A 24,793-nucleotide genomic window follows, 5' to 3' on the forward strand; every position below is an offset into this window, starting at 1 on the left:
CGTCTGGGCGTCGATGATCAGACAGTCACTTATAATGCAATTATATATACATATAAACGACGATGTTTTAAAAATATTTCTTTTTTCGTCACACCTATAAACGTGGATTTTGCACAAATATTTATTTTTCATACCTATGAGCGTGGATAAAAAAATCGAAGAACGGTTTTATGTTCTACATTAAAAAAATGTGGAAACCTTGCAAAGCTTTGGGTTAAAAATATACATTTTATGCATAGTCGTTATGCCATAGGAATTTCCACACAAAAAAAAAAAACAACAATAACAACACTGACGACAAGTCTGTCATATATCAGAAGTTGTCACATGACAAGAAAATGTCAACAAAATATTTTATGACAACAAATCAAAACCGCGTCTATGCTCCAATTGACAAAAAACTGTCATTGATGGCGTAGGCGCCCTAAGCTGGCAGACCATAAAAGGTTTTTAAGAGAACACTAAAGCAACAATGTGGTATTTGTTTTTGTTGTTGTAGCATTGAACCGCATTTGCAAAAACGAACTTGTAAAGGAGGAGAAACTACACAATGTTCAATAATATTCATATTGACACTGAATATGTTGAGGGTGGGTGAGTTCGTTGCTGTTTGAACAACTTGTCAGCCAAGTAATTTTCCAAGCCAACACCTAAAATGAAATTCACCACATCGAAATCAATTTAATGGATGAATTCCTAGAGCACAAGATTTGAGGTAATTTAGAGATCGGAGTTATTTAACAAATGACTATCCCCCGCATTCCCACTAGTTTGTTCATCCATTCAAACAGCTTATGGTACCGTTTTCAAACAATTCGAACTTGAAATTTCGTTGGCTGATCTAAAGTAAAAGTCCGCCATACAATCAGCAACCATCCACATTTGGAAACTGAACAACAATTTATGAAGCTTGTCATCTTGAGCGTGATATGATTTATGGCCATAATATCATTAGAGTCGGCACGAGCAGCCATCAGCCAACAGCAAGGAGAGAGGCATTCATTCAGAAACGAATGCCAGAAATAACAGAAGCGTTTCGAACACGTTTTCTATTGTGGTACATTTGAAGTGTTTGGAGATGGCTTAAAAAATTTCTAAACATTTATGCGTTAAGCTTGGCATAATTTATGGCATCTGGACACCATGCATGTGTAGCAGTTCCTTTTGAAAGAGGAGAGGGGATTTTGTCTGCATTATAAAATTTATTATATTCTAATTGTTTCTATTTATATATATTTTTGAGATACATATTCGGTATATTCAGTCTAACTAATCTAATCAGGTTTAGTTTACATTCAAACAATGTTGGACACAAAGTTTCAAACTAGTTTTTCTAGATTAACTTTTCCTACAAAATTATGAAGAAGAAGAAAAGCAAACAAAATGAAAAAAGTAGTTTGTATTTTCAAACCAGATCATCAACACCATCGTCCTGATCTTCATCCTACTCACGAACTTTTTCGTGTGCAAGTATCAGAATTTTCAAAAAAAAAAAAGCTTCCGCAACCATAACTCTGCTGCCATCAGACCAGAATTTTATCTTTGCCTAAAAATCTGGAATTATTTTCGAAAATGTATTTGCTAACACGTTACAACAACAAAACACATCAGATGGGATTATATATCTATATAATGGTATTGGCGCTTGGGGTGGAGGTTGAGGTGGCAGAGACAACATTGATATTCCTGATGATATTGGGATAAGCTTTATGAATCAATATTGAAATTCATTGCACGTTTGAAATAAACTTAAAATCATTATTGCCAATGGGCGCAATTGAAAAGGCGTTAAGATTATTTATTTGTAAAATAAGAAGAAATAATACATGCACAGTCAAAGATAGTTGGTTAGGTGCAACGTCATAATATCACACACATTTAAGCGCTCCCTTTTCCTGAAAACTATAATAAGCAAGTAAATATTTTATTTAGTTCGGTTGGGTGGAACTTTTTGTAGCCGTCACTAAATTTAAGACACTAAGAATGGAAAATTCGGTTCTGGTTCATTTTTGTACGTAGGATAGGGTTTTTTAAATGAAAATAAAAACGAGGATTTTTTTTAAATTTATTTTTCCACACACCTAAAGCGGTGATTTTTTTAAAGATATATTTTCATCGGTGTGGACTTTTTCAAAATAATTTTTTCACTACACCTATAAACGTATATTTGTTTAAAAATACTTTTTCGGATAGTTTTTTTTTTTTGCAATGTTTATCACTTCCATAAAGTTAAATTTTCAAAATATTTGTACACTCTCCACCATAGGGTATAGTTTGTTTTCCGTTTGTAACGCATCGAAATTATCATTTCCGACTCTATATAGTATATATTCTTGATAGGCGTAAAATTCTATGTCCGCCTGTCTGTTGTAATCACTCTAGCGTCTAAACGAATTGAAATCGATCACCAAAATTTTGCGTAGTATCGTCTTTTGTCTGCAGGTCAAGTTCGAAGATGGGCTACATGGGTCCACGTTTAGACATAGACATAACAATTTTCGATATTTTGAGGTTGTTGAGCGCGTTTTTCAACTGAATTCGTTGAAATTTGGCACTTTGAGTTCTTATTTGGTAGCAAATCTCTCTACTAAAAATTGTAAATATGGGTCCATTTTTTCGAATAGCACACATATAAGGGTACCCCCCAATTTTCGGTATTTTTTGGGTTTTGATCGCATTTTTCGAGCGAATTCGCTGAAATTTGATACTTTGAGTTCTTATTGGGTAGCAAACTCCCTACTAAAAATTATAAATATAGGTCAATTTTTTCGGATAGCCCCGATATAAGGGTACCCCCAATTTTCGGTATTTTGGAATTCTTGGGCGCGTTTTTAAACTGAATTTGCTGAAATTTTGTACATTGGGTTTTTATTGGGTACCAAATTACTCCACTAAAAATTATAAATATAGGTCCACTTTTCCTGGTAGTCCCAATATAACGGTACCCCCAAAATTTTCGGTTATTTGGGGGTTCTGATCGTATTTTTTGAGGGTTCTTGAGCCAATTGGCTGTCCACAAAAAATTATGAAGTTCTTGAGCGCGTTTTTCAGCCGAAATCGCTGTAATTTGGTATTTTGCTGTAGTATATGGTAACCAATCTCTCTACCAAAAATGATTAATATTCACCCCCTTTTTGGGGTAGTCCACATATAACCCCCTTTTTTATATTAAAATAGTTAACAGATTTAAGTTTGGAAGAAATACTAGGATGGGCAAAGTTTGGATGAAAACAACATTTTCTGAAACGAATTTGGTCCAAAGAAACATGGGGTCTAGAACCAATATTTCTATGAGGCACATTTTCACCATGTCAAAGTATAGGGTGTATACACTTTGACACGGTGAAAATTAGCCGTAAGGCTGAGGGTATAATTATCCCTTAGAAATTGCTGAAATTTGTATTATGGTTTACATAATGGGTTTGTAGAAATGTCGGTATAGGTACACTTTTTGGTATTTTCCCTATATTTTCATTTCAGGTATCTCTCAGTATAACTATGGTGGTGGGTATCCAAAGTTCGGCCCGGGTTAGAAAAAAAATCCATTATTTTTATATGAACTATAGGACTTTATGATTTGGAATGTCCGATTTGCGCCAAATATGCACCATTTTGTTGTATGATTTGTTGCCATATTAAAGGTAAGTTCATAATGCGTCTCTCATAAAAGCCCTTCTCTCTATTTGCAAAAAAAAAATCTAGTAGTCGATTTTCACAATCCTTTTTCTTTATTATTAAAGAAATTTTTGCAAATGCAAAAAAATATGATAATTGCTTGGTGCCAAGTCCGGACTTTATAGCGAATGCATTAAAACTTCCCAACCATGCTCCCAAAGTTTCTGTCGAGTCACTGTAGATGTGTGTGGCCTTGCGTTGTCCTGATGGAACACGACACCTCTCCAGTTTTTGACAGTAGAGATCAGAATTTTGCATTTGGACATATGGAAGCAACTCATAATAAATAATCCCCTTCCAGTCCCACAAAATGCATAGCAGAACTTTCCTGGTCGTTAGTCTTGGTTTAGCCACCGTTTGAGGTGCTTCACCACTCTTTGACAGCGATCGTATTCGCACTGGGTTATCGTATGTGAGCCATTTTTCATCTGCAGTCACCATCCGTTTAAGAAATTGGTCTATCTCATTCCGTTTGGCCAAACCCTTGCAGATGGAAATTCGATCCTTCCTATTTTTTCTGTTAATTGGTGTGGCACCCAAACATCGAGCTTATTTTTGAATCCAGTTTTATGGTCGAATTTTAGATCTTCCTGATCTTTAGCTCCTTTGGTTGGCAAATTCATTTGTGGCCATTAAAATGCCAAAACTGGGGACATGTACTGTATATGGATGTTATAACGAAACGTGCACCTTGAATGTTATATCGAAACATGCGCCTATATTCGCTGCAAATGTGTTTCTGACACCCAAGAAACCGGAATGCCAGATTACAGCTAAAAATATCTAAAAAGACTAGGTTTTGTAAGCATTATGAGGAACTCTCAATACAACTTAATTATAAAATCCTTCTATGTCATCTATGAAGACATTAAAAAGAATGATTTTCGGTATGATGATTTTTTAACCAAACGAAACAAACAAAAATTAAAATGTATAAATACCCTGTTAAAAATAACCATGTCATTACGGGTTTTCTGTCCATATAAATTATGTATATTCCCATACTAATTAAAGGATTTGTACCCAACATGTTTTGGTTCACATTTTTTGCTCAACAAGTTATAAGTCCCCGCTGTGACATTGCAAAATTTGCAAAAATTCACATAAAAAATCTGGAGCTATGTTCTGTTTTAATGATTTGCATAAAATATTCTATGTTCATTGGCTGGGTAAAACAACAAAATGGAAAGCAGTTACAACCTGGAATACAAATGTATTAAGTCGAGACGTAACATCTGTCGGAGTTGCTAAACCAAAGGGTTAAGAGGGCAAAAAAAAAACAAAAACAACGAAAATTACCTAGACTTCCGTAAAGAAAGATAAATTTGTTCCTTCCTGTAATCAGATACTCTAGTTCGTATGAAAAGGATAACATCTAAGGATTGATTTTTTAGGTAAGAAGGATCGATGTTGGGTTAAAGGATCGACATTTTGTTCTATGGATTCAAATTTTCGAACTCGATCTAGGTTTGGTATAACGATTACGCTATGCAATAGATTTATAAAAAAAGTTAAAAAAAACTAATGTTGAAAACTGTTTCCCTTTGTGAGGGAAGTATTTGAATTGTAATTTGTAAAGTTTGGTTCAAAATCGGTACCAGATGACCTTATCTTTAGACCTGGTTTAAGTTTGTGTAAAGATTGAGCCAAATCAGATAGTTCGTTCGTGTGGTACCATAATTACATTTTCAGCAAATTTTTTACCATTGTGTGGGTAGTTAGTAGAAGGAGTGAACCAGTATCCCTTTGATATAAAGTCTCTTGGGGTCAGTAGCCATAATTCGAGTGTATTAAAATAAAATCAAAGGGTCCGAATCAATGTAAATTAATTTCTCAATTACGAATGATATTTTGCTGTAGAAAAAATCTTCAAAACTGGAATATTTTCTGTTCATACGATTTTCTACCTATAATAGAACCACTAGAATGTATCGCAGAACCACAATACTGCTTTTTCGATAGGTTTGGGCCACAATTGTTCTGTTTCTCTGTAGAAAAAAATGACGGGCCACAGTTTTTATACCCTCCACCAAAAGGTGAAGTGTATATTAAATTTGTCATTCTTCGAATAAAATTCTATGTCGATTTACGCATGTCCGTCTGTATATCCGTCTATTGAAATCACGATAGACATCACTATATTTAAGATAGAGCTCTGAAATTTTGCACAGACATTGCTAGTACTCCTAGGATGTTGGGTATTGCAAATGAAATACATCGGTTCTCGCTTTGATGTAGCCCCCATATAACTGTAAAATGCTATTTTGTATTCTCATTGGCTGTCAAATCTCACTACCAAAAAATATCAATATTGATCTCCGTTTTATTGTAGCCCCATAAAACGTTAGCCCACTATTACATATTTTGAGAATATTTTTCTCACGTATTTTTCGGTATGTTCAAAGTCTTATCATAACAGAAGTTTTCCCCCATTAATTTTATAACAAGTTCGACCGGGCCTAACTTAACATAGTTTTGACATGTTTTCAATAAAAACTAGAAAAAAATTCGAAGGATCACAGGACCACAGGATTGTCATTTTCTTTACAGAAAATGTTTATATATATTTTAAGAAAAATATATATACTGGTATAATATTAGACCAGTGAGAACCTCTTCGTTTATGTCACCCTTGTAAAATTAAATAAACCTGTATTTCGGCATACTATATGTTGCAAATGTCATATCATGCTGTTAATCTCCTTATTTCCGCAACTACGAAACTATTAAATTGTAGCAGAAGAACCTTAGGCTCAGCTAGGGCAGGCAGTGAGCAGAAAATTAGTTTTTTTCTTCCCCTACAACCACTAGAATATTCCAAGAATTAATTTTGCTAAAGAAGCGAACGAATCTCTGGATATATACCCTTTTCGAATAATATTTTCATGTTTTGTTCTCCTCTTCACTGAACACGTGGCGATAAAAATGTAACCCCCCATACGACTGTAGTGGCAGTTAATATTGAGGTACATACATATATATCTCTTTAATGTTAAAACAATCTCTGGTTGAACTGAATAAAGATAGCAGCAGGCAACTTAACCCGTTAACATTACATTTTACAGCAAAATAATTTCACAGTCCACTGATGGAATTTACACATTTTTTGTGCTGATGTAATCTTGCATGCCTGCGGCCCATTAACATGTCATTCTGATGTTTTCACAATCTAACTATAATTATTTGACATTTATTAAGCGCCTGTATGTATGTGGGAAAGCAAAAAAAAAAAAACAGGTAAAGATTATCATTATTCTAAACTGTTTGAATAACATTTACCGCAAAAAACACTTAGCCAATCATGTCAGAACCCAATAGAGGCGTAACTGTAAATAATCTTCGACGCATTTGAGTGAGTCAATCAATAGATATTTATATCATCTATTAGGAAAGCTCGTGTTAACATTTTGAGAAAGATTTTCATTTTTTTTTCAATAGGAAAAAAAATCGCAGCACCTCGGAGCTGCCTTTTTCTATAGAAAAAAATCTCAGGACCTCGGGACTGCACTTTTTTCTATAGAAAAAAATCGCAGGACCTCGGGACTGCACTTTTTTCTATAGAAAAAAATCGCAGGAGCTCGGGACTGCACTTTTTTCTATAGAAAAATTCGGGATTGGCTATTTTCCATATAAGTTCGTTCTATAAGTAATATCAATATAAAAACCTCTGGTCATCATACCTATTTGTGTTCTATTTCACAGCCACTTATAAAGGTGTTATAAGTTAATAAATATATTCTAGTGTGCATTTCACACGTCATTCCATTTGGCTGTGTTCATTCTAAGATTCATAATTTTAGTTCTACTTTTTTTGTAAAACAAATTACCATTGCAATGGCATACCTGTCTATATTATGAAGTACAGAACTAAGAAGAAGCCCTACAAGAGAACCAATGCTAGACAATGATTGGCTGAGCAGCAAATGCTACCTGTATGGCTGCTGTTAGTTCGCTGAATGACTGGTTTATATTGACAAATAATACCTTAAACAGATTTAATTACACACGTTTTTTAACGTTTTTCTTTTTTTTTTTTTGTTCTTGGCCTTCTTCATCTTCTTCTTCTTTCGAAGGCGTTACCAACATGAACAATTGTAAATCGTGTGATTTCAAGAAAACCATTATAGTCGAAAATTTTTCCATTAGATATTTCTGTTTCTTCCTCGATCGGCTATTTTTGGTATTTATTACAGGTTATAGTTGGAAATAAAATAAGTTATTAATATAATATTTATATAATAATATTACTATAATATTTTATTGAGTATAATGTCAGATATAAAATACTAATGTTTTTCAAAAAAAAAAAAAAAAAAAAAAATCCAAGAAAAAATCGTCAAAACCCCTTGCCTATTTTTGCAAACAAAAATTCGCATGACCTTAGGAATGTATTTTTCCAAAATGGCTATTTTTCCACATAGACACAACTTATCAATATTTCCCTATAGCAAATAATCAAATCCCTACTTACCTATAGACATATCAGCACCATTCTGTTGTTGTTCTGGATTCGGCTTACGATTCTGTACCAATACCGGTACTGCCACACCCGATGTTGATGACGGCGACGGTGATGACGAATCACACGAACTGTCGACAGATTGTGCGGTGGATGGCACCGATACCAAATGGGGATGTGGATGATGATGGTGGTGGTGATGATGTGTATGATCCGGAGGGGTGTGATGTGGTGGTGCTGTAGAACTCGATGCAGCACTGTTGCTGCTGGCCATGCCATTCATGGTGGAGGAACTAGGAACAACGCCGCTGCTTCCGCCACCACCATTACCGCCACTAGCACCGCCACCATTTGATCCTCCAGCTGATCCACCACCCCCACCGCCTCCTCCTCCCGAACCTCCACCACCACCTCCGCCATTTGGACTGTGATCACTGTGTGGCGGAGAACGTATTGTGGGTATAGCAGCAGCAGCAATATGATGAGCGGGTACCGGGCCAACACCAACTCCTGCAGCAGCCGCCGCAGCCACTGCTGAAGCATCCACCAAATGTGGATGCGGATGATGGGGATGATGATGCAGCTGTTGCGTTATGTGATGCGGCAACGGATGATGATGATGGTGATGGGCATTCAACAGGGCCGTTGGTGGATGTACAACCGGTGGCACTTCATGCATCTGCAATATGCGTGCCTCGTCCTGTTGCTGGGCCCGTCTCAGTGCAGTCTGCAGGGCCATGACCCGTTGCCGGTCGGCGGTCAGCCGGCACTTTTCACAATTGCAAAAGCGATATTTGCAATAACGTTTGTGGCCCTTCAGTTTGATCTTCAGGCCATGGTTATGGCAGCGGGCACAATTCGGCTTGGTTCGTGGGGTGCCCGAGCTGCCGCTGGAGCTGGAAGCACCACCGCAAACGCCATTTTTCGAATCGTGCATGTCCGTATCGGACATGGTGTCGCTGCTGTTCCAGTTGCTGTCCTCAGAAACCATTCAAAATGCTGGGTTGGGCAACTAGGTGCTGAGAAAACAAAAATTCGGTTGAAGGTTCAATAAAAGCCGTTGGCAACACTTTATTGTTGTGTTTCAATCTGATTTAAGTCAAGATTGATCAAGTTGAGTATTTTTGTCTGTTTTTATTTTTCACTATGTCAAATGTTTTTTTTTTTTGTTTTTCAATTGACTTTGATTTTTTTCTTTGTATTTGTTTTTTTTTAATTTATTTTTGTTTTCTGTAAAGAATCATCGATTATGGCTCATCCATTATTGTGATCTTGTTTTGTTTTTGTATTTGCGTTTTCATTTTCTTTGCACTTTGTTTCGATTTTCGTGTTGTTTTTTTTTCTTTTTTTTTGGCTTACAAATTTCACATCTAGTTTAGTTGACTCGCCACCACATGGTCACCGAGGAATTTCAACGTTGCGCTCAGTGATTGACGTCGTTGTTGTCGTCGCCGTCGTCCAAGTGTTTTGTAATACCAATTTAATTCTTTGTTGCTAAATCAAAATATTTTTGTTGTTGTTGTTGAATTATTTTTAGCAAGGAACTGCTGAAATGATAGAAAGAGAAGAAAAGAAATATTTTAAATTAAAAAAACAAACACACACACAAACAAATTTTTAGAAAACAAAAACAAAACACTGGCTACAATAAAAACAATACGATATCGAAATAATTTCAAATATATATTTTATGTAAATTAAATTGCATAGTAAATTATTGAAATAATGCGAAACAGAAGGGACCACAGACATTAGCGTATATAGGCAGATGTCGGACAGTAGTTAGGTTGTTCCGAATATAAATTTATTTGCATATCATCCATGTTGTAGAATGTTTGTAAATTACCATGTTTTTTTTAATTATGAATATTGACATGCCTTTGAGCTACCTCAAAACTCCCACAGTTACTTATCAAGGGTTTTATTTCTTGGCCTACCCCCCTCACTATATGGCCCAGCTATGGCAATGCCATTGAAATTTGAAAATATTTGCCTTTCTTCACAGATTCGTAAAAATAGTTGTTACTGAACATGCGATGCACACAAAAGAACCGCCCGCCAAAACATTACTCAGTATTTTCTTTGCCAAGCCGATTCTAATGTAGGTGAATTTGGTTTTTTCCCACAGCATTAAATTTACACAAATTTGTCATTGCGTACGATTTTTTTTTCTTTTTTGCTACAGACAAATTGTAAAATTTTCTAAATGAGCCGGCATCTTTTATGAAATTGTCTGGCTATGCGTTTTCTAGACTGGGTAATTCGTAATCACCCACTCAACAGTTGAGATAATTTCCGTTTGTTTTTTTTTTTCTATTTTTTTTTAATAAATGACAGAATAAATTGACGGAAATTTTGCTATAGACTTGACTTGGGACAAGGACTTTTGGGGGGCACAGACATATATTTGATATTATTTTGTTCGCATGGATTAGGAGTGTTCTACAGATTCTACCGGTTGTACACTTTTTTTCAGGATCAAAGGAAAAAAATAGGTTAGGCATATCTTTAAAACTCAACATATATCAATGAGTTCGCTATTTTTCCATGCCATTCAGGGTAGAAAAAATAAGAACCACCGCCACGAACATCAAGTAATGTGTACAATATAATTTAGATAAAATCGGACGAATATATATACCTAAATCTGAACACGCGATACGCAATTCGTGTAAATCTATTTCTTTCGATTTACACGAATTGTGTATCGAGTGTTCATATGTATATATATATATCGAATTTATTTTAAGAAAGAATTCTAAACTCACTAGAATTCTAAACTCAATTCAACACACTATAAACAATTTCAAATAAATCGGAAAAAAATATAGTGATTTTCGTGCATCATTTATATTAAATCGGACAAAAATATATATGGGAGCTATATCCAGTCAAATTTAATTGGGGACATTTTTTTAAAAAATATTTCCACTATATTGTGTCCTTAGAAGAAAAAATTTTAATAAATATTTTCATAATTAATATATATTGTATTTAATATTGTACATGTACCTCACTTAGAATACGAATAAAAATCCTTAAAATCATAAGAAAGCCACTATTTTTCAAAAATATGTAAACGTTTCATTAAGGGGACCGCCCCCCCATTCTCGGGGTTAAAAATTTTGTTGATATAATTCGTATCTACACTAACTAAAGAATGTCTCTACAAAATTTCAAGTGAAAATCTCAAGAACTCTTGAAGATATAGCCGATTTATTGTGTCAGCATCAAGTGACGGCTAAAGGGCTTCTCAAACTTTAAACGCGTTTTTCTCTTTTGTGAATGGCGGACACGATAACTCAAAAACTAATGACCCAATCGATTCTAAATTTTTACACGTTTCTCTGGGAGTGTATACCTATCGTATGAACTAGGATAAAGCCAATCGGTGAAAATCTTCCTTATTTTATACTTGGGTTTTGGTAAAAAATCGGCGATTTTCCAAAAATATTTTTTCAAAGGTCCACCATTTTGTTAATTTTGGAGCGAAGTCAATAATCCTAGTTCATACGAGAGCCAGACATGTACTCTTTCTAACACCGTTGGAATTTTCGGATTCCGATGTACCAGTGAGGAGTTATCATGCCCGCCATCAAAAATGAAGACTTTTCTTTAATTACAAAAAACAACAACAAAACAATAACAAAAATTTTGTGTAAATTATTTTTCTTCTATTTTAAATCTTCAATTATATATGTGCAAAGTTACAAACCTTAACAAGCATTGGTATTGATTTACCAGCCCATTGAAAATCTTGAAAAATTAAAATCGAGAATGGGTGGGGTTCCCTTAAAACAAAAATTGTTCTTACTTCATCGAACTTTATCGCTCTCATTTGTATTCTCTTTTTTGGCAAAAAGAAAAAAACACCACCATTCACTGTTCGGCTGTGTTTTGTTTTGCTAACAATATCCGTCTCTCCACTCACTCTGACTCACCACTGATGGTGGTTAGTTTTACATTGTAATGGTTGTTTGTTTATTTCAGGCACTACATTTGTATTATAATTCGCATATGAATTTTCAAAATTATTTCGATATAAATACCAGATATAATACTTGAAGCAAGTGTTGATACGAATTACATATCGTATGTTTCATCATTCTTTTCCACTTTTATGCCATCCTTGCCCACAAAATCTTGTATCTACGAAACCCTATTAAACCTCTTACCAAATTTTACTTTGCAAAGAACCATTGGAAACTTTTTTTTTAAATTTTTCGTTTCGTTTATTATAAAAAATCACAAAAATTTTAAAAAGCTGTGTCATTATATACAACTATAGCTCATTATGCAAAACACGTTTTTAATTCAATCAAGGACTCGATAGAGTAAGAGGATATGTTTTAAAAAATATTCCTCGTTTGATTTGAATAAAGTAACATGACTGCACAAAACCTCTTCAGAATATATCCTTCTGGATTCATTATATACTTGCCCAGGCTTCCCCATAATGAATTGTACAAAAAAAATTGTTTCACAGTGTAATGCTTGAAAGAAGTCGTATATTTGTGTAATTAAAATTTATGTGATCAATAACTTCAATACAAATTCAATTTGAAATAATTCTTTGATATCGATATAACCAACTTTGCCAAAAGCATGATCTTTTAAACGTTTTACTAATTAAATAATATCTATCTAAAATACAACTACAGACTGACGACTATTTGTTTCTGTCGATTTTATGTCTGGTGTCTGTTTTTTCATTGTAGCATATTTATGAACAATGAATGTCTTGTGTAAACAAGAGGGCGTGTAACCATTGATTAGATCGTAGAGATTAAAATGGTGTTAAATGGTTCGATAAAAGTGACTTGTTCAATTTTTTTTTTTTTTGTTACTAAAGGGGACTTAGATAATAATTTATATTTAACAAGACAATTGCAGCCGTAACAGGGGAGATTAAAGTGTATAATATAATATACATATCACATAAAACTTGTATTATTAAATTATGTTGGTGTTTGTGTTGTTGGCAACTGATCTTATATGGAATATATAAATGACTACATTTCCGAACGGAATGAATGGGGTTGGCTGCATAACATATACCTGAAATGTATTTTCTGAGTATCGTCTGAGCTTTATATTTTAAAAACATTCTTTTCAGAGAACATTAAAGGTCCGCGTTTTCAATTAACTCAATTATTGCCATTTCTTTAAAGATTTTAGATGAAAAATAGCTCTGGATACTGCTGCAACAAGTGTCTTAGGTAATTAATTATTGGCATTGATGTTGACGTTTTTATTATTGACATTTGGCGATTAATCACTGCCGATAGAAACAGGGCAAATTTAAAATTAAACAACACGTGCATAGAGGGATATTTGATATCGAGTTAAATAAATTCGCATGGACAACATAGTTTAATACATAAAGGGTTATTAAATGAGGATTTTTGTATTTTTCGAAGAAACATTCGAAACGGAAACCAGAGCTATTCTATGTTTTGAGTCACAACAAAATTAGTTAGAAAATATCAGTCGGCATTACGAACAAGTCTACTTATTCATTTTCTGCATAATTTGAAGTAAAGGTTTATCCATGTCGTGGTATCAAGAGTATGGGGGCTGGAATTCGACATCTGTCAAACTAAGGTGTTAAACCATTTTTTTTTCTTTTCAGCTGAAAGTCTGACATTAACGAAAATCGATCGCTTTAATATATCGTAAAAATTATAAAAAACGTACTATAACAATATAAAAATGTCAGTCGGTGTCGCCGAGGTACCAGAAGTAGAGGGTCGATGGATCTCTCCTTCGGACTTATCGTGCTTAGCATTTTTATGGAAGATTTACCAAAAAGGGAAAAATTTGAAAATAAGGAAAATGGAATGATACCATTATATGCTGGCCATAACAAAGCGTATACCAATATATCATAATTGATATTTTACTGAGAAGACCACCAAGTTTTCTAATAAGAATACATCTTGGTTTTCTAATAAGGAGATCATCTTGCCTTTTAATCAGAACACATTAATGCATTTTTATAAAAAATATATTCTGTCTTTCTAATAAACCACAGGCTATTCTTATTAGAAATTCAAGATATTTATATTAGAATATCACCTGTCCGTCTAATAAAAGTACCTCCTGCACCTCAAATAATAATAATAATAGTAACTACTAAAAGATTTTTTTAGAATTTCCCTAAATAAGTCCTACTGATATTCTAACAAGAAAATTTTTTTATTTTCTACAGGTTGGCTTCCGGGTCTCCTAGCAGTATAAAAATAAGTCCTACTGATCTTCCAATAAGGGGACCACGTGATCTTGGCGTCTAAACCAATATTTCGATGAGGCTGAGGGAGAGGTATGGAAAAAGGATGGACAAAGTTTTGTAAGAAACTGCAACCCAAAACTTTCAAAATAACGAAAATGGAATGATAACATTATATGCCGGCCATAACTAGGCGTATACCAGTATATCATAACTGGAATATGAATAGGAATACCACCAAGTGTTCTAATAAGAAAACATCCTGGTTTTCTAATAAGGAGACCCCCTGGTCTTTTGATTAAAATATATGATTGCATTATTATAAAAATATATAATGTCTTTCTAATAAACCAATAGATAATCTTATTAGAAACCCGGTCGTTATAACTTTCTAATAAGATATATCCTGGTCGCCAAATAATAAGATATACCCTGTTCGTCAAATAAGAGTACTTCCTGCTCCTCTAATAATAATAATTCCTCAAAGACATTTTAGTATTCTAAAAATAAATCCTACTGGTAATCTAATAAGAAAAATAACCCTGTGATCTTCCAATAAGGGAGACTATATTCTAATAAGAATAAAATGGTTTTCAATTAAAATATGCATTTTTGTCTTAGGAATTGCAAAATATGTATCAAACCGATTACTCCGAGCTCAGAAGCCATCAAGGCAGCCACTCGAGGGTGCAATTATTTGAAGCTATTTGTCAGGCAAGAGATTCGATTGGCATTAACTCCACAATAATTCCCCTGGTAGTATAGAACCTTCTGAGAATTTTCTTCACCCTAATAATAACCCTGTGATTAGAACACGCTCAAAACCCCCCTCCCAAACATACGGCTTAAAAACGTGGTCCCATAAATTTAGTTTTGCACCCAACAACAAAAACATAATTGACAACAAGCAGCGAATAAATCAAAATTCATGTTATATGAAAAATGTGCAATGTCTGTCCCGGTAGTTTGTCTGTCTGCCTATCTGTTGGATAGTCTAGTCACAAGTTAAGCATGTCTGTTACATAGATTTATATTGACTGCAGGCAATCACCAACGCAATTTGTACGGTCAGCCAGCCAGCCTGGCTGGTCCGCCAGTCGGTCGGTAGTTCATAGAAACAAAATATGGGAACAAATTTGTAACATTGTCGTCAATTGACAACAACAAAGAATGCGAGTGAATATTATTTTGAATCGCCTTAAATGACATCGGTTTGCATTGTTTCCTATTTTAGTTCTTGTTGTTGTTGCTGTTGTAGTTCATGTCACATTTATTTCTCTTCTTTGATTTCTTATTGTGTGCCATTTTATTATAGTTGATCGTCTGAATTGCTGTTGTCATTGTTGTTTGTATATCATTCTTTGTTGTACGGCATTCAGTTCGGCTTAATTCATGTTAATTCAATTGACAATGTCTGGCATTTCGTCATATTATATCCAGACCTAATTTTGATATAGTTAGAGACAATGGCCTAGACATAACCACTGATGAATTTGGGTGGAGACAAATTTCCATTGGGGAAAAATTTATATTTGCATGTTACAATGATGTAATGATGTCGCTAAACAATTTAGAACATATACAAAGATTGCTGAAAGAAAGTACCATTGCTGAGTTTTTGATAAATACCAGTTACCAGTTTTCTAAAAAGTAGATCCTCTGAACTTTGGGATACAAATTCGTATATGAATATTTAATAAAAATACCGAGGGACATTTTAATAAGAATACCTACTGGTCGAATAAGAGTACTTCCTGCTCACCCTAATAATAAGAACTTTAGAGTCTTCTCACAAGAAGTTCTCCTGGTATTCTAATAAGAATACTTGTTTTATTTTCTACAGGATGGCCTCCGGGTCAGCTGGTATCAGCCGTATAATAATAAGTTCATCTGACCTTTCAACAAGCGGATCTCTTTGTCTTCTAATAAGAACTTCTCTTCAAACGACATATGGTTCTCTAATAAGAATATCTTCTAATAAAACAATATCTTTGTCTTCTAAAAAGAAAATACATAAGGAATACCTTAAGGAAAATCTACTGATCAAATAAGAGTTCTTCCTGCTCACACTAATAATAAGTACTTTTGAGTCATCTAACAAGAAGTTCACCTTGTCTTCTAATAAGAACATTTGTTAATTTTCTATAGTATGGCCTTAACTGGTATCAGCCATATAATAAGTCCTACTGATCTTTCAATAAGCGGATCTCTTGATCTTCTAATAAGACCATCTCTTCAAAAGGCATATGGTTTTCTAATTTTATTAGAACAATATATCTTGGTCTTCTTAAAAGAAGATTGTTTGATCTACTAATAAGAATACCTCCTGATATTCTAATAATACTTTAAGGAAAATCTACTGATCGTCTAATAAGAGTACTTCCTGCTCACCCTAATAATAAGTACTTTTGAGTCATCTAACAAGAAATTCACCTGGTCTTCTAATAAGAAAATTTGTTAATTTTCTACAGTATGTCATCCGACTTAGCTGATATCAGCCATATAATAAGTCCTACTGATCTTTCAATAAGCGGATCTCTTGGTCTTCTAATAAGACCTTCTCTTCAAAAGGCGTATGGTTTTCTAATAAGAATACGCTAAGTATTATATTACAACAATATATCTTGGTCTTCAAAAATGAAAATAGTCTTATCTATAAATAAGAAGATTTTTTGAAAATACCTGCTGACATTCTAATAATACTTGAGGCTTTCTAATAAGAATGCTTCTTTCACCATGAAGCATACTTCCGGTTCTTCTAATAAGAAGATATCTTGGCTTAAAAAATAACTCTCGTTGATCATCTCCTGCTGAAAAAGGTCATACGAGACGCAAAGGTGAACAGAAATGGCACTCGTTACACCAAACAACACATGTTACTCGCCGATGACATCGATATAATGGGTCGAACATTGCGAGCGGTAACAGCGGAATAAATTGAAAAGGAGTCTGCCAAAGTGGGTCTGGCAGCAAACGGCGAGAAGACCAAGCTGATTGTATCAACGCGCAAGACGTCCAGTATACTCGGACCAACTGAGGAACTTGAGAACTACAGCTTCGAGATAGTTAAAGACTTTATATACCTTGGTACCGCCATAAATAAAACGAATTACATAAGTTTTGAAATTCGGAAAATTGTGATGGCCAACAGATGCTACTATGGTCTAAGTAAGCAGTTTAGAAACAAGCCCACCTCCCGCCAGACCAAACTCACACTTTACAAGACGCTGATACTACCCGTGCTATTATATGGATCAGAAGCATGGGTACTTGCGCAAGCAGATGAGGCAGCTCTTGGGGTGTTTGAAAGAAAAATTCTCCGAAAGATCTACGGGCCGATCTGCGTCGACGGTGAACAGCGGCGTCGAATGAACCACGAGCTTTACAATTTAAATCGACATAGTCAGTCGTATTGAGCTGCAGCGACTACGGTGGATAGGCCATGTTGTGCGGATGAATGAAAATGCCCCAGCTCAAAAGGTATATAAACACGAGCCTACTGATGGTTCCCGTAGAAGGGGAAGGCCACGAATTAGATGGAAAGACCAAGTAGAAAACAACATTTTGGAACGTGGTCTTCTAAATTGGTGGACTTGCGCACAAGACCGGCGCGCTTGGAAATCTTTTTTAAGCTCGGCCGTTCTGTAACAAGCCAGCTAATTAAGTAAGATATTCTAAAAAGAATGCTTCTAAAAAGAATACCGCAAAGTCTTCTAATAAAGCAAAATATGTTTTTGTCTTGTAAAAATGGTTTGATATGTTAATAAGATGTCCTTTTCGTTTTCTAATAAGAAAACCTCCAGACATTCTCATAATAGTAGAAAACTTTCAGATTTTCTAATAAGAAAACATGTTGGCTTTTTAATAAAATTACATTTTGATCTTTTGGTATGTCAATGAGGGTTGTCTAACCAGAATTCCTCCTAGTCTTCTAGTAAGAAAACCTTCTGAGCATCATTACGATATTACAAGATAACGTTCTTTTGTACTAATCGATTATTTTTTTAAATATTCACCTGAGGTCACATAAAATATATAGATTCTTAATCATAATTAATGTCTATTTAGCCATGCCCATCCCTCCAATATTGGTCCACTTTTTAAAGTCGCCCTCATATTTCGGTATTTTCAACCGTAATTTGGTATTTTGGTTTGTCATTTGGTAGAAAATCATCCTTCTGAAAATTATAAATATTGGTCCACTTTTTATATAAAACTACAACCCAAATTTCCGTATTTTGAGGAGTTTGGGAAAGTGTTTCCATCAAAATGGCTATACTTTTATATTTTGGATTCTGATTGAGTAGAAAATCTCTTACCAAAAATTATCTATATTGGCTCAGGATACCGGGTAGTGCCCCTGGTACCCACCATTGTTCGATATTATGGGAATTTTGGTAATTTGTTTTCTACCTATTTAAAATTTGGTTTTTCAGGTTCTAATGAGGTGCTCCCTTACCAATTTTTTCAAAGCATGAACAACCTACTATCCCACGATGGAAGGACATAGTCACCTTTTAAAGGCCCGGCCGATGGCGGTGGTTATAAAAAGTTCGTCTCACCCGAACCTAACGACGCTTTTACTTGTTTTAATATTCTGGGCTTTAAATCTGGCACTGAGTACTTTAAATTACTAATTTATGATCAAATTCGCCACACTTTTTGAACAAACTTCGTATGTGAAGAAAACAACTTCCCTTCTTTCTTCAGTAAATCCTATAGGCTTTCCAAAAATATTTAAATCCTATCTCTTTTTTACTGTACCCAGAATTGACTGATGTCCGACATCAATGTCTTTCAAATGTTTGTTTTTTTGTTTTTCTGTCATCTGTTGAATTGACTGCTGTGAGTCCAATATTGTGTTTGCCAAAAAATAGGAAAAAACAAAGAAATTTGTATTTATTTGCATAGACGATCGATAAGAGAAAATTTCCTGACCACATTTTTACTAAAAAGGGTGTAGATGCCAAAAATTCGAAATTAAATCTGTTTGTTGTTTCAGATTCAGATAATTTCCCTTTTACCATTGGCAAACATTTTGGGCTGAGAAACAATGTCATTAATGGCGTTTTTTCTAGTTGTCAGTAAGTGTTAAGGGGCACGAATACACGAATGTTGCAAGTATTTCATTTTTTTATTAGAATATTTATTTGGGATTTTTTTCGATTTTTTTTCTTTGGGTCTTATGCCCTAAATATAAGTGTTATATCCTAAATATCATAATGGTTCCAAACTAAAATTTGAATGGTTTTTATTTACTAAGGACTGTTACATTTCTTTAATTTATTTTCAATAAAAACAAAAAACTACTTCAATCTGAATGCATACAATTATAAATATATATAGTTTTTGTATAATGCAAACACATGTTTGCAATTAAAAATAAAAATTAATATGACAATAACAAATTACTATAGACCATATATGAGACATTTCAAAAACCAAAAAAAAACATATTCTATAAAAAATATTATTTTTTATTAATTATGATCTAAGTTATATTTAATAATTAACTAAAAATTAGGTTGACAATTGTCCTTCCTTCTTCAAACCCACATTTATGTGTCATACTTATCCTCCACTAATCTTTGGTGGCAATTTACTGTAAAATCGCCCATATATGATTATTAAATATAAGTTTTACATTTGTTGTTGTCAGTATCGAAAGAGGAAGAATAAAATTAGAACATGTGTATTTTTATTGAATGTGTTTGTGTGCTTTTGAGTATGTATGTGTGTACATACTGGTGTGACATTGCGAATTAATAGCAATCGTTGATAACGTCATCGAATTATGCTAATTGCATTGACGTGAAGAGTAATAATTTGTTTTAATATTTTATTATTATATGTAAATAAAATTGTGTATTTTTTCGCCTGGTAACGCAAAAATATAACCCGCCAAATGAATATTGTAAATATTAGCAGGGGAAATTGGAAAAAATAATTTTATGTTCGAAGGAGGAGAAAAGTTTATATATCACTTTTGAAAATGTAATTCAACAATACGAAATAGAAATTAATTTCTTAAACAAAATAAGAGGACTAATATATATATATATATATATATCGGAACTGGTCCAAAATGTTATTTCCATTGACCGCATTGCACATTTACCTCGCTTTGAATACAAGAAAATATTCTTATAATCATGAAAAAGCCGTTTTTTCCAAAAAAAATTAAACATTTCATTAATATCACAACCAGGGACCGAAAATAACAGTTATTTTTTAAAATGCGAACAAAAAAATCTTCATGTTAGAGACATGGGACACCAATAGTGTCATATACCAATAGATTCGTACTGAGGAGCCCATTAAGGATATTGAGTGATCTTGAGAAAACACTCTCAGTTCCCATGTTAAGGAAAAAATAAACGTTGATTTTTAACTGTTAAAAATGATTTTTATTTTTTCCGTCAAAAATAAAAGTCGATTTTTATTTTTTCCGTCAAAAATAAAAGTCTTTTATACTTTTATTTTTTGTCAAAAATAAAAGTCTTTTTGGGATTTTTAATTTTTTCCGTCAGGAAATAAAACTTATTTTATGTAAAGAAGTTTATACAACTTGTAATCAGTTATAAAATTACAATTTAGAAATCTCTGTCCTTATTACAATAAGTGTACACATAAGTAGTCAAGATCAAAGGTAAAAAATATTTGTTATAAATTTTTAAAAAATAGTCTAGTGTACCAAATCATGAATATAAATTAAAGAATATACTATTAGGTCAAAGGTTATATAACGGGTACCAAACTCTATATGTTTATTTACGTAAAAAGACTTTTATTTTCTGACGGAAAAAATAAAAATCACAAAAAGACTTTTATTATTGACGGAAAAAATAAAAGTCCCAAAAAGACTTTTATTTTTGACGGAAAAAATAAAAGTCCCAAAAAGACTTTTACTTTGGACGGAAAAAATAAAAATCCCAAAAAGACTTTTATTTTTGACGGAAAAAATAAAAATCATTTTTAACAGTTAAAAATCAACGTTTATTTTTTTTCCGTTAAAAAATAAATAATTAAAAATTTAGGTCACATAATAACAGTTATTTTTTACCTGATTTGATATAAGTTATAACCGTTACGGTCCCTGATCACAACTATTTTCCTACTTCGCTCTACTTTACCACTATTTGCGCTTACTTTCCTCTCCTCCTAAGAAAAAAAAACACCACCACAACCGCCATTCATTGTTCGACTGTGTTTTGTTTTAGAATCGTTCTACGCCTCTCTCCTTACTTGGTGTTTGTTGTGTTGACATTCCATTGTTTCTTTATTTCTGACACTCTTACCGACCTCTGCATTGGTGTTACAAAATTCGCATGTGTTTTTTCCAAATTATTTCGATATAAATGCTAAATACAAAATATCAAACGAGTGTTGATACGTACAACAAGTCTAACCGAATGACTTGTGTTATTTGGATTATGGTTCCAGATAGTAAGGACGAAAAAACGTGCAATGACTGGATATAGATGGAGGATATGTGTTACAAAAATACTATTCATTCGATTTGGTTGAAGCATGTGATCTCAAAAAAAAAACATAGTTTGGAATAGTCGCAAGTAAATATATAATGCCTTTTCTGCATTACGAACACAAAATTCATCAGGCCATAAGACAAAAACTTGACCAATGGCGAAAATTGAAATTTTTTAAATTTTCAAGATATAAAATCTCCTGAGAGAAATGTTTGAGCCGCCATACTGGCTTTCAACTATACTATTAGGTTGGGAAAAAGATCCATTATGAAAATGTCGATAAAATCGGAGAAATGATCGAAGTTGAACGGCATTTTAGCAGTCGTAACATCGCTCAGGACCATAAAACTGTTTTAAACCATTTACACAGAGCTGGATTCAAAAAGAAGCCTGACCAATTAACAGAAAAATGGAATGGATAGAATTTCCATCTGCGAAGCCGTTGCCAAACGGAATGAGATACACCCATTTCTTAAACGTATGGTGACAAGAGATGAGAAACGGATCACAGACGATAACCCTGTGCGAAAACGATGGTGGTAAAAAAGCGGCGAAGCACCATAAACGGCGGCCAAACCAGGACTAACGGCCAGGAAGGTTCTGCGATGCATTTGGTGTTGTGTTGCTTCCATATGGCCAAACGCTAAATTCTGATTTCCACTGTCAACAACTGGACCGTTTGAAGATAGCAATTGACCAGAAACGGCCAGACTGTCCCGACTTGATTGTCATTTTTTTATGCATTGCAAAATTTCTTTCATGATAAAAAATTATTATCTAGGGAGGATTGTGAAAATCGACTACTAAACTTTTTTCAAATAGAGAGCAGGACTTCTATGAGAGAGGTATTATGAAGTTACCTTTAAAATGACAACAAATCATACAACAAAACGGTTTGTATTTGGCCCAAAATCGGACATTCCGAAGCATGTTAAATACCTAAACCTAATATAAAACCTAATATATACCTTCCAAGGTCTGCAGATAATCTATACGAACTTTTAGTTAATCTTTTAAATCTCCCTGGCTTTCAGAACGTCTATTAATACTTCCTGACCTTTACTTCGAGGTGTAGAAATTCTTGCCCACCTGAAATGAAGGAACATTTTACTTATTCCACATATCTATAATATTGCAAAGGTAGACAACCTATTGCAGACCCACAAAATATTATGTATGTATTTATAAATTATATTTTATAGGCCTTCATATGATCTAGCCAAGGATATTCATGACTGTTTTGCTAAATGCTGGGCTCAACATTTAGCTGGTGAAGTGGACTTGGACTTTTGTATGCAAAAATGCAAAACTTGGATTCAATGGAGTATATGTTTATTCCCAAAAGATATAGTACGGAGTAATTGTGAGTGTGTCCAAGAGAAGTGATTGAATTTCAGACAAAGGTAAATGAGTTTGGAAGTTATTCTTAAATATTTGCAGAGGTATACACTAAAGGAAGCAAAAATTTCAAAATACTTTAAAAATTCCGCAAGAAGTTAAAATTTAATGTCAGATGTGTTGGGTATCATGTGGCTCATACTAATTGAATTACATACATTAAGGTCCCTAGCATAAAAGTGAAATCAACCTCAGGGGTGCCATTTTATGACATTGCAATTAATATTTTTCTTTGTTATTTACCCACACATTATTGAAATATGGAGGTACAAAGTTAAAAACCTCTCCGTCATAAATTATATATGGATTCCAATACAAAAAAAAATTTTAAATTTTATCATCCATAAATGATTTATATATATATATATATATATATATATATATATATATATTTAAATTGGTTTTTGCCATAAATCAAGCTCTGATAAAAAAATCCCGACTCCAATATTCATGGCGAATACATTGTTGAGTAATGTTTTCATTCATTCAACACCAACATTATGGAGCAGTAGCGCGGCTTTTCAACAAAAAATCCAGTGTAGTAGCAACAACAACAACAAAACAACGTGCCGAATAACTCAAACGGTTACTGACAGATAGACAGTCAGGAGAGTTGCTGCTTGGCGTGGCACAGCCATCAATGGTCGTTAGAAATGTGAGAGTTAAAGATCTTTGATGGATTGTCTGCATGAAATGTAGTGCAGCGGCAGTAGTCGTCGTCGTGTTTGTGGGGAGTTTCTGATGTAAATACAAAACCGGACTAAACGCCAGGCAACCGAACAAAACATGGTGTCGAAACCTACCAAACGTGTTCGAAGTTTCTGACAATGTCAAGAGGAAAATCAACAGCCGGATAGATGTAGATGGGTCGCAATAGTTTTCTTCTGCAATAAATGCAATACGAAATTGTGTATTGCCCCTGTAAATGGTGTACTAGTGTTTGTTTTAAATATCTAAGTTTGCCCGCAAGCTAGGCCTACTGCCTGCCACTAGAAAAAAATCGTCGTTAATTAATGCATTTTTTTTTTGTTACAAAGTCTAGTGGTGGTATGACGTTTATAATGACGTTTAAACTGTTCCTTTGAACTTAGATAATATTACAAACAAGCAGACACTTTATTTATCTATCTTCCAGTTATGACATGGTCTGGATGGATTATGAGCAGAGCAAAACGTGTATGCAAATTTACACAAAAATCCCAGAAATTTGTACAACAATGTACGTGGGGAAATGGTTTAATTGCAATAAAGAAATAACATTAAGGTAAGAACTAGAATCCGACGGGCGGTTATATCAGGATCACTTTCTGAGTCGTTTTTGGATGTCCGTCTGTCCATCTTAAATTGTAAATAAAGTACAGGTGGCAATTATGATCCGAACGAGATAGAATTTGGCATATCTCACTTATTTGGCCCAAAGACGAACACTATTTGAATTGGAAAAAATCAGTTCAGATATAGATACAGCTATACATTATATAGTATAAATTGTGCGCCAAGGTTTGTTCGATTGCGACAATATTTGAAATATCGCACTAAATGAAG

At 33.8% G+C, this 24,793-nt stretch overlaps 1 protein-coding gene across 1 annotated transcript in view; it reads right to left on the minus strand.

Moving 5' to 3' along the window:
- Nucleotides 1-9,161, minus strand: part of LOC133336122 (protein doublesex-like) — a 141,231-nt gene extending 132,070 nt beyond the window's left edge. The window contains exon 1 of the mRNA XM_061544419.1: nt 8,147-9,161. Within this exon, the coding sequence (XP_061400403.1) occupies nt 8,147-9,125 (979 nt within the window). The 5' untranslated portion in view covers nt 9,126-9,161. The remainder of the gene's footprint in view (nt 1-8,146) is intronic.
- Nucleotides 9,162-24,793: the final 15,632 nt, after the last annotated feature.

The sequence above is a fragment of the Musca vetustissima genome, unplaced genomic scaffold (genome assembly GCF_032173495.1).
Source record: "Musca vetustissima isolate MV318-11 ecotype Yass unplaced genomic scaffold, APGP_CSIRO_Mvet_v1 utg744, whole genome shotgun sequence".
Taxonomy (NCBI): Eukaryota; Metazoa; Arthropoda; class Insecta; order Diptera; family Muscidae; genus Musca; species Musca vetustissima.